Below are 15,300 nucleotides of genomic sequence, written 5' to 3'. Positions count from 1 at the left end.
TGAATAAAGAGCTGCAATTTGCAGGTTTTGATGTTGCTTTAGGCAATCATAAAATGCAGTAGTAATTGCAGGCTGTGTGAACTTGGAGAGAGGGGACGGGTGCTGCGTGAGGTGGTGATAGGCAGATGTCAGACTGGTGGCTCTAATGTGATTTATAGAACAAAAGACCGTTATGGCAGAATGTTTTCTGGATAGTGCTTCCTGTCCTGAATTGCTGAAGGTTTGGTTGTGTGTATGTGTGTGTGTGTGTGTGTGTGTGAGTCAATTTTGTTTTGTGCAGTTTTATTGAAGTAGCCCTCATACCCATGAAAAGGTAAGAGGGGCTCTTAAAACTGATCTCCAGATGTAACTGTTGCGGGTCAGGCCTGAGGAGAATTTTGCTCTGAGCGAGTGTGTAACACATGGACCACAGTCCACACTGCGGGCACGCTTTGACCTACAGACTCACAGGTTCGTGAAGCTGACTACATTAACATAAGATGAACCTTGCTTCAATGACAGTGAGTCACCTCTGGAGATTTAATGTGTCCTAGAGAAGTGTCTGACTTTAACTCTGCGCTGTTAATGAACGTTTGAGGGGTTTACAGAGAGAAAACACTGCCATGTTGGGAGCTAGCCAAACAAAGCCATGTGGCTGGGTACAGAGCCACATTGCACGTGTGTGTGTGTATGTGTGTGTGTGTGTGTGTGTGCGCGCGCACTCTCTTCGTCTCTCCATTCTTCAGTTGGCATCTGTTTGTGCCAGAACACGGAGTGAGTCATTGACTTGAGAATTGGATGAGCATCAGAACAACGTTGTGAAAGTACTAATCTCGGTATAAAAGAGCCTTTTATTGACAAATGCTCTATTGCTGCCTCTCCAGATTAGAAGTCAGAAAATAATCATTTTCAAACATTAATGAAATTGTAGTTTTGCTTGTTATGTGCTGTTGAAAACCACATGGTTCTTATTTATACTGTATGTGTATGAGAAGATATATAGCAGGTATATATATGTATATATATGTATATACACACACACACACACACACACATATATATATATGTATATTTAAATGTATATATTTATACTAGTGGCTGGAAAAGGCAAGAATCAAGAACAGCATACAGGCACTAATCATGGCAGCACAAGAGCACCAGATCAATGGAAAAAGGGTGTACCATATTAGACAAGACCCAAGGTGCAGACTGTCCAAAGAAGGCCCTGACACAGTCCAGCACCTAGCAGTGGGCTGCAGGATGCGGGTGAGAGCAGCCTATACTGACAGATACATGTGACAGAGATCATGTACAGGAATATCTGTGAGGAGTATACAGTGGACGCTCCAAGTCCGCGTGGGAGGCACCACAGAGAGTGGTGGAAAACAACTTAAGTCCTTGGGGATGTCCAGATCTGGACAGATAAATAAGTCATTGCTAAGCAACCAGATGTATTGATTATAGATAAGGAGCAGAAAAGAGCGGTGGTGATAGGCGTGGCAATCCCAAGGGACAGTGACACCAGAATTACAGAACACTAGAAGGTGCAAAAATTCTGAGGATTGAAGGAGGAGCTAGAGAGAATATATAGTATGCATGTATGTGTCTTTGTGCATGTTTGAGTGTGTGTGTGTGTGTGTGTGTGTGTGTGTGCGTGCGTTCGTGTGTCTGCGTGCGTGCATGTGTGTGTGTGTGTGTTTGTGTATGTGTGTTAGTGTGTGTGTCTGCGTGCGTGCATGTGTGTGTGTGTGTGTTTGTGTATGTGTGTTAGTGTGTGTGTGCGTGCGTGCGTGTGTGTATGTGTGTATATATATATAGAGGTTCCTTAATGACAGTCAGTTGCAAGGTCTTTCAGTTGCCTCTCAAGGATGTGCTTCTTTTTTTTTTTTTTCTTTTTTTTTTTTTTTGCCCAGCAACAAGACGCAACACAAATCTAGAAGACTTCAACGGATATGTAGCAGCGCCTTTGAATCACTTTTATTGTTCCTCAACACTTATTTTCTTCCTCTTTGCTTCATGCCAACGGGGCCTTATTTCAACAGATGGTTAAAACAGACGTTACCATAAATCCATTTTGAGGAAGAAAAAAAAAAACACTTCCACCCTTAAACGCTGCATCTGTTTTATTGGTCAGTTCTCTTTTTTTTTATGCGAGACCTTATTTTGAAATGTATCAGCAGATGGTTCTCAGTCTTCCATATTTATTGCAGGGAAGAATCTTTCGGTCTCTCTTGCTCTGTGGGTTTGAGTCGTGAGCATACTGTTTCACATAGGGCAGGTATTGCAGAATGTAACGTGCCCACCCACAATGGCAAATAACAGCCACACTGTGCAGTAGCCACCGCCGATCTAATTAACGTGTAATATCATGATGTCACACGTTCATTGACCTATCATTTTGTTTATCCAATTCCTCCAAACTATTCAGGTCCAATTTCTTAATACTCATCATACCAGAGGACTATGTTAAGGAGTGTATGGATTTATAGAAGTGGTGTCTTAGAGTGTCTTATAAGGCAGCCTGAAGAAATAAAAAGCGGGCTGCATTGTGAAATATGAAATGGCACAGGTTGGCATTACCAGCAGGGGTTGGCAGCCCCTCGGTGAGCAAGGGCTGAAGCTGCTCCCCTTAGTCCTCCCGTCATTTGATGGGATGGAATGGAATGACGGCACACCACCTGGCTCCGGCCAAGAGGGGCCTTGCAAGCCATGGAGCCTGGAGACCAGTCTGGAAAAATCTGAGAACTCAAGGAGAAAGAGAGAGAGAGAGAGAGAGAGAGAGGAAAGGTCCAAGGGGACAGATCCCTGTGCTGGGAAAGTGAGAGGAATAAGGGAAGGGAATGAGCTCCAGAAGGGTGGGGGTGTTCATACATCTTCTCTGACAAGCAGGAGGGGTTTGATGGGCCACGCTCGACGCACTGTTCCATCTGGCGGAGATGATTGCATGGTGCACGGCAGTGCGGCAGGTTCATAATGTATTCTGGAGGGGAGGACCGCACTTGCATACCAATAGAGGCTCTAACACTCTCTCTCTCTCTCTCTCTCTCTCTCTCTCTCTCTTTCTCTCTCTCTCTCTCTCTCTACCCCCACCACTCCATTCTCGGCTCCAGCTACCCGAAACGGCATCTGAATTCAAATGATCCAACGATTCACTGTTCCTCTCACCCTCCTCACTTTCTCTCCACCTCCTTGTTCTCTCTGTCTCTCTCCTCATTACCATTGTTTACATCTTTAACGTCTTGCTTTCACTGAGAAGCATTGTCTGGCTGTGGCAGTCCTGTTGATGTTCTTTCTCTTGTTGCTTCATCAAATCTGTGAATCATCAACTTCTGAAAGGGTCCTTTCTGTCTCTCTCTTGTCATTTGGCCCTTGGCTTGCATAGGGTTTGGCTGCGCGCGCCCAGGATGAAGCGCAAAGAGACATTGCCGTCTTGTCGGCGTCAGCGTGCGATTGACTGACTTCCAGTGGTTTTCACACGTCATGCTTCTCACATCACGGCACTCAAGGAACGGGTGATTCCCCGAGCAAAAAAAAAAAAAGAAATCTTCATCCTCCATCTCAAACCAATTTCCCTGAGTTAATGCTTTTACTGACTATCCCGGTTATTGATGTGCGGATTTCTGCATGAATTGTTTATGACAGGCATCGCAGGAAGAAAGTATGTAAAATCCCCTGTTCATTTGGAGAAAAAAAAAAAGAGGGATCCTGTGTAAAATGTTCAGAGACAAGCCTAATGTAAAGCGCACTTATCAAAACAGATTGAATTTCATGAGGCTTTGTCTGTACTTACTCAGTGAATCAGAGAGCTCCTATACCAGCTGTGTGGGAGGTTAAATCAAGTTTGCTCTTAACCTTCACAAAATGACAAAGCAATTGAAGAAAGTAAAGTGGCCTCCTTGTGATAGTAGGCTCATCATGAAATCACAGCTGAGCCTAGATGTCTGAAAATGCTATTGTATCCAGATTTTAAGTGATTAAATCGTATTAATCCCTGAATTTGCTTGATTTTTTTTCTCTTTACTTTATGCTATTTAGGTACATTTGAATTCTGTCTGTGCTATCCTGACGGCTCTAAAAGTTATGAAACAGAGCCCTTGCAATGAGTGATGTAACACATATGTAACTGTGGCAAAGCATATAAAATGAGAGTGTCTGAGAAAGAGAGATGGTGTTGGGTTTTGCTGTTTGTGTTAACAGAGAGAAAGGGCCTCCCCACACAGCTTGGTTACGTAAAAGGAACAAATCTCAGTATTGAAGATGATGAAATTGAAAAGACGTATTGCTTTTTCTCTGTGATGTTTTTCCACTGGTTCTATTTCATGTCTTTTATGCAAAAAAATGTATTATTCTCATGAGTCACAGTTCTTGCCCTTGAACTGAATTCATTTTCTGTATATCTGTATTATTATTTGTAGGAAAAATTTTCAGGCACTGATATTTTTTGTGATCTTTTGATAGCTATGTTGCCGCGAGAGAAAGAGGAAAAAAAAAAATCTGAAACTTCAACGCTGTACGCAAGAGAGAAAAGTCAATCCTCACCATTGATGTGTGATTTTGATGTACGCTAGTCCGCTGCGGACAGATACAACTGATCTCCACAAATAATACAAACCATTCTTCTAGGCACATCTAGGTACTGGTTTCATTGGGACCTAGTCTTTTCAGACCTTTGGATCTGTGCTTTGAATTACGAGTAAATTGACCACAAAAGTGCCAATAGCCATTTGTCTCAAAGGAGATCCCAGAAGGATGTCTTGGGTATTGATCTGCATCGATCCTTATGCTTCAAATCAGGCCATAATCAATCATGATATTGGGATTAGACGCTGTTAATTTAAGTTAAAGCCAAGGAAAAATGCCATGGTTGGAGAAAACCAAAGGGATCCAAGGGTGAGACTTTCTGCCACTGCAGCTTATAACAAATGGCCAGGAGTGAGGCAGGGATGTGGTTTGTGCTTTTCAAAGCTTAGTTTGGTGTGTCCCTTAATGGCAATCCATATTACTCGAGCAAGCTTTTGAAAAGCAATAAAAGACCTTGTTGAACAGGAAAATGGAAAGCACTTCATCGTCCTTCCTGGGAGTCACATTAAATCTCTCGCGGCATCAATATCTATCACCCGCCCACCTAATATTTATTTCTGAAGCTTTCCCGCCAATTTGCCCCCTTTTGAAAGGCAGGTGTAACGGACAAACAAACGCTTTCCTCTTTGCATTAACTCGACGTAGATTAACTTTATGAAATCGCAGGGGGGAGGGATGTGCTCTTTGGTTTGTTTTCAGGCCTGTTTAAAATGCGCAGTCGCCGAGACCAGTCTGACTTATGCATCACTCTTTTTGGAGTAAATGAATTCGCAGACCGTCTCTCGTTACTGTACATGCTAACATGTGAGAGAATGCGACGTTACTGGATTGCTGAACATAGCGGTATGATGAAAACCACGACTGCAGCCGCGTGTGGGTCTTTTTTTTTAGAACAGCTATAGATGAGTGCCATTTGCTTTTGCTCAGGAAGAATGGAGAAAAAAAAAGATGGTGAGATTTCAGTAGAAAGAGCAGAGAGTAATTGTTTAAATGCATTTCTTTCCAACTTCTTTGCTTTTTTTTTTTTTTTTTTTTTTTTTTTTTGACAAGCCATCATAGTTTTGTAGCACTTACTATTCAAGTGCCTGTCCCCGAAGTGTGGGATATTATAATGATTATGGTTTCAGTCAAACACAAGGAAAGAGGGTTTTTTTTGTCTTGGTAAGAGTGCAATGCCTTTAAATTCATAGTGAAGTAATCTCAAAGCTGAAAGCATTGTAGAAATTAAGTTGCCAAATGGATATTGTTGAATAAATATAGGCAATGTAGAGAAGTCTTCTTTCTGCCGAAATAACTTCATGTATTTGTGGTGTCTAACTTGGCAAAGATTGATGGAGGATAAATTTCACACCATCTTTTCTTATTTTTCTTTCAATTCCCTGTCTCCGTGGGGTCTGATTGTGGGCGAGAGTGTGGGTGTGTGTGTGTGTGTGTGCGTGCATGTGCGTGCTTGCTTGTGTGTGGATTAAAACCTAACCCATTACTTTATCATCAGTCTCTGTCAGGCTGGGAACAGGGATGAGTTTCAGATGTTTAGGGATTGTGTTACCCCCTTTCTCTCTTTCACCACAATCCAATCATAACATTGACCCAAGTGTTAATCCCCAATTACACATGTATAACCAAAGGCAGCTTTTTGCATCGCCTGGGCCCCTGCCCGACGGGCTTTGGTACGATATTGTCTCTCGCGTTACCCAAGCTGTTAACATCTGTCTGTTTCATTTTGGACAGTTTTATATCTGTGATATTTGTCGCTGTTCTGCAGAGTTCAAAGGGCAGAGTTCATTTTGCTTTTTTTTTCTAGATGATTTTTCAGCTTAGGAATATGCTAGCATTTCAATTCATATGAGAATTCATATATATTGAGGGTTGAATCTTCAACGCTGCATCACACCTCTGTCACTCATGCTCTTTATTTATAAAGTCCTTCATATATTGTCTTGTATTATCTTATGTCATCTTCACATGCAGCCTTTTGTACGGAGCTGTTTGTCCTCGGATTGCAGTGAAACCGTTGGCTTTCCAGTATTTTATAGTCTCTCTCCATCTGCTCATATTTTCTTCCAGGATATTTTACTGATTTTCAGGGAATTGTACACTTCAGGAGCAAAGGAGTAAGCCCAGTGTCTTAATTTTCCATTAATTTTCTTGATGTGTATAGAAATAAATTGTCATTTCTGGCCACACTTGGTGATAGTATGGTATTCCACTGTTGGCTGCGTGGTTGTAATGTGTTGGAGTGTGTGAAGGTGTGTGTTTATTTGAGCTCCAGCCAGAAGGGCATTTGAGTCTGTTATCAACGCAGGGGATTGGGGTTGCACGGGGAGACGGTATGGGCAAGATTAAACTTACACAGCCACACATTTTGGGGATAAGATGGGGATATGACACACACACACGCTCACACACCCACACCCACACACACACACACACACGCACACAACACACACATACTCAGTCACCAAGGTGCTTTGGGAGTTAGAGTTGTAAAAAGTTAAAATTTCCACTCCTCCTTATCTGTGTTCCTCTCCTGGTCAAGCTCAGTTGATCCTAAGGGGACTTTTTTTTTTTTTTTTTAAAGAAAGCTAGGGAAATCCTCTCAGGGCCCTCGACTCATTTTTCTGTGGTTTCTAAAACAAGGATTGGTTTTTGTTTGTTTATTTATTTTTTTGTTTATTTATTTTAGTGACAGTATAATCAGAGTTAGTACACGCTGCTAATAGTCACCCTCTGTTTGCGTGAAACGAAAGCTTGGTAACAATTAGATGATTAGTTGATTATGTACAATTGTAATTTAGTTTGTCTACATTTTGTCTAAACAGATTCATGTATCTAGTACATCTGAATTTGATTTTCTTCCCTGGTTTGCGTGAGTCATCCACTTTTAAAACCAGTATGGGGCTGTGTTTCTGGCCAGTTAAGACTCAACATCTTATTTTTGTTTTCCTGTTCAGCGTTTGATTGCTTCGTCAGTTACCAATAGCTGTGAAATGCTCCAAGTACTTTTTTTTTCCTGTAATGAGGCACAATATTGGCCTCTAAAGACATCTGTTTTGCTCTGATTGATTATTTCATAGTTGAATGTGGCCCTTGACCCTAAAATCTAACCTTGAAATAAATGGCAAACGGCAGCCTTTCAGAGAACATCTGCATCCTTTTGGATTGAGGAATAGCTTATGCAGCCAGTCACGGAACGCTTCAGTTGCTCGAGGGGTGAGCTTTCAAATCCCCTGCTTATCTAACTGGCTTAAGCTATCAGTGTCGTTTTCACTTCAATGTTTCTTCAATGCCGACTTCTGATTGGTCCACAGGGTGCCTCTGTCTGCGTACCTCCACCCATGAACCTCTTCGAACATGCAGACACAAAAACATACACACACACACACACACACAGACACACATACACACACACTCCCCCACATGTGTTTCGACTTGACTGTGGGAACAGCAGTGCGTGTTTGAGGCTATCCTAGGTCTGGAACATGTAACCTGGACTCTCTGATTACAGCTGTGCTGTGTGTGTGTGTGTGTGTGTGTGTGTGTGTGTGTGTGTGTCCTCGTCACAGATAGCACTGAGGAGTCCTCCCTTCCTTCTCGCCACTGAGACTGTTTGTCTTTACACCCCTCTCCTTAGCTCATTGGAGAAACGTCAAATACAACCATATGATAACGTCTGTTTACTTTTACGATACAGTTGAGAGTGCGAGATAGCACACATTGTCTAGCAGGTCATGTTCACTCTCAAGAATTGAGGAATCTGGGTCACTTGTATTTGGATTAGTGAAGAGCTCTAGTGAAAACTTTGTGTATATCTTTTTTGTCATTGCATAAGTTTCAGATGTGTTATCAGGCGTGTTTGTTGAAGAGCAGGAGCTGTAGAGCTGAATCAAATCGTTATGCGGGTGATCCACACAGGGCCTATCGTAGGGCTGTACACCCATCGCGCACAGTGATACGTCTGGGCCCGTGTTGGAGGTGGCCTGCTGAGACATGTGTTAGCTAGTTATGGATGACTGGGACCATCACCACCAGAAGTCTCTGCTCTGCTCCACAGTTGCATGGGTAGCAAAATGGCTTTACTTCTCTTACTCTATCTTTCCCTCTTTCTTTCTCTCTGCTCTGAATTAAACTGATAGTTGACTTTAGTGCTTTAGTGAGTGAGACTGTAGTTGCCCACAGCCATGGGGTGGACAGCGGCAAGAACGGGTGTTTTGGTCACTTAGGGTGTTTTGGTCGCTAGTAATGATAGCTGTGACTTTAATTGGAGGGCGCTGTAGGTCTGTCCATAGAAGCTGGGAGGTTAAGGAAACAGCTGTAGGGAGATCACTGAGGTCTCAGCAGAACTGCTCCACTTTCTCTCCAGCTTCATGGGTGGCTCATCAATCATATTCTCCTCACTGAGGATGCGAATGTTGACATAAAGTCTTATATCATCTCTCTCTCTCTCTCTCTCTCTCTTTCTCTCTCTCTCTTTCTCTCTCTCTCTCTCTCCCTGTGAATAGATCGCACTGAGAAGCGCTCCACCATGCCCGACTCACCTGCGGATGTGAAAACACAGTCCAGGTTAACACCACCCACCATGCCTCCTCCTCCAACCACACAGGGAGCTCCCCGGACAAGCTCCTTCACCCCCACCACATGTAAGTACCGATCCAACTCACATTTACACCTAAATGTGTACAGACATACACATACACACAGAAATACATATTTTTATGCACACATGCACCCACACATACATAAATACACACATATATATGTGTGTGTGTGTGTTCTCTACATTTTTCCTGCCTTTTTAGTTAGTTTCTTTTACATTTTCTGTACGTTTTGTGGCCCTTATGGCATCCTTCTTTTGAAAGATCAGCCAAACAAAGTGTCTTTGAGCTTGGCACTATTCTCAGCATCTGCTGCAGGCCGACAGCTCTCTCAGAGCCTTACATACAGAGACACAGAGGCCTGCTGGAGTCCCCCAGTATCAAAGGCTGTGTCAGGCCTCCCAACACTTCATCACTGCACTGTCAACAGCAGTTCGCTCCCTCTCTTTCTCTCTCTCTCTCTCTCCTCTCTCTCTCTCCTCTCTCTCTCTCTCTCTCTCTCTCTCTCTCTCTCTCTCTCTCTCTTTTTCTCTCTTTCTGAAGGCCAGATCCCTAAAAATGGATCACTGGGACTGTGCAATTACAGCATAGAAAAACTGGCTCCAAAGCAACGAGGAGCCTTTAAAGGCAGACTCTAATTATACATTCGGAAGGTTTAACAAAGCAAGCGCTTTGATTTCCCCTCCATGTAATTGTTACCAGATGCAGCTCAAGTATCTCATTTCTCCACTGCTGGAGTGAGGCCAGGGAGGGAAGGCGATTGCACAGCCTAATCTCATTAGGGAATGTCGTCGGCACGGTGCATCCCTCCCGTATGTTCCCCATCCTCACGCAGCCAGTATGACCACATGTACTAGTCTTTGTAGAACTTAATGTATCTGAGCTACAGTACATGGCTTCATCCAAGGGCCGCCAGCAATGGTTTATAATAGAAGTGGCCTCAGCACCGCAATCTCCCGCAGTTCTTCATATTATCGACGCACACACGGACAGCGCACCAAAACACACACGCGCGCACACACGGACAGCACACCAAAACACACACGCGCGCACACACGGACAGCACACCAAACACACACGCACACATGGACAGCATATGTTGTTTGAAGGGGTTATTTTCAGGTCCTTAATCTGAATCTAATGCATCCAGATGATTTGATTTGACACTTTGCTTGATTAGATACGCAAAATACATATTTTTAGGTCCAGTCTAGAAGTTAAACTCTTCTTAGTTTGTCGGTTTTCTCGTGTTGCGGTCTTTAGTAACAAATGGCAGCAGCCATTCTCCAACTGCACTGAACGGAGCTCCCTCTCCACCTAACGGCTTCAGCAACGGGCCTTCGTCTTCTTCCTCTTCCTCCTTGGCCAACCAGCAGCTTCCTCCAGCGTGTGGGGCGAGACAGTTGAGCAAGCTGAAGCGTTTTCTCACCACGCTGCAGCAGTTTGGCAACGACATTTCACCAGAGATTGGAGAACGTGTTCGCACGTTGGTGCTGGGGCTTGTGGTAAGTCAACACGGTGATATTCCATCATATGTTAACAGTGCTCTCGTTCTCAGAGTCATCACGCAGAGCGTTTGATCGGGCGTTTTTAAAATCCGTATTAACACTTTACGTTTGTGCGAATGGAGTCGGAAATGATTTGAACCAAATGAATGTTAAGCTTTATCGTTGTGTTTGAGGCCTATGGGTTGAATTTAAATTTCTGATCCGAAGTGTGGCTGTGGGTTCGAAACCTATGGAAAAAGATTCATTTGAGTGGGTTAGCTGTGGGATTTGGGTCGGAGACCTTAATATAATTCAGTTGTGAGCTGCCTCTTGTGTCCATAAATAAGATGAGATTAATTATCTTATTTGGCTGCCAAAAGGTTTCTGTAGACTTGAATTACCCCAATGGACAATCTCATTAACACTTGAGAAACACATTCAGAAACACCAAAGCTGCGACAGACAATACAAACGGGGTTGTTTTCTAACTTCTCAGCTCTCCAGCGGGACTTTGTTGTGTCTGTGCCCAAAATCTGTTTTGAAATAATCGGTCATCCAATGCCAAACTGAATGTATATAGACGTCATCAGCTTCAACCAGCGACAAAAAGAAAAAAAAAGAAGACTAAAAATCAATTTGCTCTTATGCGAATGGCTAAGGAAAAAAAAAAAAGAAATTTTCTTCAAATTATCTGTCCCAGGGAAACAGTAATGAGGTAGTTTTACCAGCGATGAAAAAGAGACTGCTTTAATTAGCCTCTCAGAACGAAGCCGCCTTTTTTTGTAGCACGTTTGTTTATTTTCCACAGTGTCTACACGCTCAGGCTTCCTCGTGTCCCTTTGGCTTCCATACCTCTCTTTAATTCGCTCCCCTCTCTGCCTTATTGAAAAGAGTGACACACTTAATTAGCACTCGCGATGCTGGAGAAAAGCTCAGGAGGCTTTCTGGCTGTCAAAACAGGCCTCTGCAATCTGGGCGAACAGATGTAAGCCTAATGTAACAAAATTCAGGTCTGGGAAATGAGGAAAAAAGGCTGTGTATTTTTTTCTCTCTAACATACTCCCCCACTCTCACTCTCTCTCTCTCTCTCTCTCTCTCTCTCTCTCTCTCTCTCTCTTGCTCTCTCTCTCTCGCTCACCCTTTTTTTCCCTCTCTCTCTTTCTTCTTGGAAATAACATCTTGAAAATTGAAAATAGTGTCACCATCCTGTCAGTCTGTTAAAATGAGATAGAGCAGAGAGGGAGAGATAAAAAATTAGTCATTTCTTTTTTTACATGATGGTGAGAGGGCCAAGTCAGGCACAGAGGGAGGGAGGGAGGGAGAGAGAGATATGTGCCAGCCTGGTAGAGGAGAAGAGAGGCTGGTGCATGCTATCGTTATTAAACAGATCAAACACTATCTCCTCCGCCTACACATAAAACACATGCTCTCTCACTACATCCATGCTATGATATGTTTGTTATCTTGTATCTCCCAGAGTGTGGGAGAGAGAGAGAGAGAGAGAGAGAGAAAACAAGGGCTCTGTGGTTAAACACTGCTGCTGCTGTTGTAGGGAACACATGTGTGCGTGTATCTGCTCTTTGGGCTGATTTTGAAGTCAGTGTGTTGGATCATGTAAGTCCCGCCCCCAATCAAATGTCTCCATACGTGGCCTTTCACCACGACCCTCCATATGCCTCCCATTAAACCCAGAAAATCATTCAATCTTCAGCAGGATACAGTTTTGCCTCCAATAAGTAATATTATCACGTAATGTTTTCCACATGTATTCATGCGTTCACTCTCTCTTCTCTCTCTCTCTCTCTCTCTCTCTCTCTCCCCCTCCCTCTCCCTCTCTCTTTCTTTCTCTCTCTCTCTCTCTCTCTCTCTCTCTTTCTCTCTCCCTCTCTCTCTCTCTCCCTCAGAACTCTACGTTGACAATAGAAGAATTCCACTCCAAACTGCAAGAAGCGACGAACTTCCCACTCCGACCTTTTGTCATCCCATTTCTGAAGGTATTGCAAAACCCAGTGATCTGGAAATCATTTCAGCAGCTCTGGAGTAGCTGGGACGCAGATGTGCATATTTCTCTTACCTCCTCTTTCTCTCTGGCCTCCTTAAAGAGTACATGGAGGAAAAATCAGCAGGCAGAAATGGATACATGCTTTCCCTTCGAGTGGATACGCGTCGAATTTCCCGCTCACTGGGACATAATTTTTATGTCCATTTTTTTTTTAAAATGTAATATGTTAACGAGAAAAATGTGATGCGAATCTGCTTTAGCTCAAGAGTACGAGCACGGGGTTGATCCAACCCCAACACAAGGCGTCTTTTTTGTCCAGATAGCCTGATGGACATCACTGCTTTCTCAGTGATTCTCATGAGCCAAACCTTAGAGGGCTGCACACATTTAAAACCATTAACAAAGAAACATGAGTGGAGGTACTTCCCCTTAAGGGTCTCAGCTCGTGCCCTCACTCTGCTCCATTTGTCATTGTGCTTCATTACCTCATTATTGCCAGCTCTGTCTCATGTCTGTTTATGTTGGAGCGCTGGAAGCAAACTGTTTAAATAAACACCGCAAATTTATAACGTCAAAATTATAGAGTTTCGGTCAGAGTTGAAATCTTGTAACTCATCCAGTGCTTTATGATCAATAGAATAATTGATTTCCCAGAAACAGTGTCGTTAACTGCAAATTCTGAAAAGGGTATTTATTTAGAGATTTAGAGAAGGAGAAAACAGAAGATGGAGTAAAGTGCTGTCTCCAAAGATCCTGGGACATGATGCTGATAAGATACAGATGAGGTGTGTTGACTCTCCTGATGGATGAAGGCTTTCAGTATCCACCCAAACTTTTAACCTTAGCCCGTTCGGTCTCATTTGTTTATAAATGACAGCTGTTAGGTGTAGCACTGCAACTTTCTTCTCTTTTTTTATCTAATTCTCCCCTCCCCTCTTTCACCCACTCAGTCTCTCTCTCTCTCTCTCTCTCTCTCTCTCTCTCTCTCTTTCTTTCCTTCTCTTCTCCTCCGTCTTTCTCTCTATCTGACCATAAAATAATAACCCGGTGGAAATGGATCATGTCGGTGTTTACTGCACGCGAGCGTGATGGAATGGGGCTCCTGTATTTGATGTTAGTGGGGAACACAGCCCTCTCTTGCCGAGTGACACTCTCCCGCATTTCATCTCGTCCGCTGCTAGCCCTGGGAGGCTGCGTACTGCAAAAATTGGTCCCATTAGGGCTTGAGCTGGTCGCTGACGGATGCAGAGAAGCATACAGGGACACATCCCTCGTTCCCTCTCTCCGCTTCGCACCATATGGTTACTGTATCATCTAGTCAGGAGGGTTTGAATCAAAGATGCAACTTGTGTTTTTCTCTCTCTCTCTCTCTCTCTCTCTCTCTCTCTCTCACTCTCTGTGTCTCTCTCTCTCTCTTTTTTTCTCGCTCGCTCTCTCTCTCTCTGCCATCTAATTTTAGTGCTTTTCCTCAAAGGAGCCTTTAATGACAAATACCATCTGGTTACGGGAACAGGGGCTTTTCTAAGTGTGCAGAAACGCAGCTGCAACAATGTGCATTAGAGTCGTTTTTTTCATTAGGCTAATGTCACCTTGCGACCCTCCCTTCACTCCTGGTTAGTGGGGAAACGCTTACTGGAAGGGCAGTGCGTAACATGCTAATGATGTAATCTGCCTCTCTCAAGTCACTGCAGGCTGACTGACTTATTGTTGATGGGCTTATTGTGTTTCTATGTATACCATTTTTCCTAAATTAATGTGTCAGATAGAATGAGAATATGAAGGTGTTTTAGTTTTTTTATTCTGTATCTATAAAGCTTTTTGCCATATGTGCTAAGGCAGTGTGAGGACATGAATGGGGTGATGAGAGACAGGCAGCACAGAGAGGAATGGACAGATGACTCAGAAACGCAGTTGACTGATTTAAGTCTTTTCTTTGGCTTTGGTAGGACTTAAAACAGGACATTGTAGTTTTACCTGACTGGTTTCAGGTCATATTTGGAGGTATTAGCAATTTAACTGGTCTATACGCGGTGTCTGAATCAATATAAGGTAAGCTTCATTGACAGATATTCTCTTTATTAGTTCCCTGGGTCGTTAAAATATTCAGATGCTCTATTTTATTCATTACTGATGAAAATATTAAAGATGACTAATTATCTTGGACAGTAGTTAGAGGATTTTGGAGGGAAAAAATTGCCTTAGGTTGTATTATGAACAAGTCTTTTGTCGTTCCAATCCCCTGACTCATTTTTGTGTTCATCCTTGTTAAATGTATAATTCAGCTGTGAACTGTCTCTAATTATGATAACCTCCACTTCATGAAAGAAGGGGTCACTGAGGTCGAAGCAATTCTTTTTTTTTTTTTTTGTTCAGTGAAGAGAGCATAATTACCACCGCAAACTATTAACGGGCCATTAACTCACACCAGCCAGTCAGCGAGTAGTGCGTCAATGTTACATTCATTTTTCATACAAGGAATTAGAGCTCTGCATAGAACAGTTTAAATGCAGAGACCATTCATATTTATGTGTGGAGTTACGGTCATTTATATTTTAAGACACCACTTTTAAAGGAGGCTTCCATGTTTTTTGTTGTATTTACGTGTTCTTTCTTGGATGCATCTCTCAGATGTACTGCTCTTAGCTTGAGGTATGAC

At 43.0% G+C, this 15,300-nt stretch overlaps 1 protein-coding gene across 2 annotated transcripts in view; it reads left to right on the top strand.

Annotated features, from left to right (window-relative positions):
* runx1t1 (RUNX1 partner transcriptional co-repressor 1) overlaps positions 1 to 15,300 on the top strand; it is a 46,733-nt gene that overhangs the window by 22,294 nt on the left and 9,139 nt on the right. For both annotated transcript variants that reach the window (XM_030788783.1, XM_030788782.1), the window contains exons 2-4: positions 9,063 to 9,200; positions 10,419 to 10,660; positions 12,547 to 12,636. In XM_030788783.1, coding sequence (XP_030644643.1) covers positions 9,063 to 9,200; positions 10,419 to 10,660; positions 12,547 to 12,636 — 470 coding nt within the window. The remainder of the gene's footprint in view (positions 1 to 9,062; positions 9,201 to 10,418; positions 10,661 to 12,546; positions 12,637 to 15,300) is intronic.

The sequence above is a fragment of the Chanos chanos genome, chromosome 12, assembly GCF_902362185.1.
Source record: "Chanos chanos chromosome 12, fChaCha1.1, whole genome shotgun sequence".
Taxonomy (NCBI): domain Eukaryota; kingdom Metazoa; phylum Chordata; class Actinopteri; order Gonorynchiformes; family Chanidae; genus Chanos; species Chanos chanos.
This window is presented reverse-complemented; position numbering and strand designations above follow the sequence as displayed.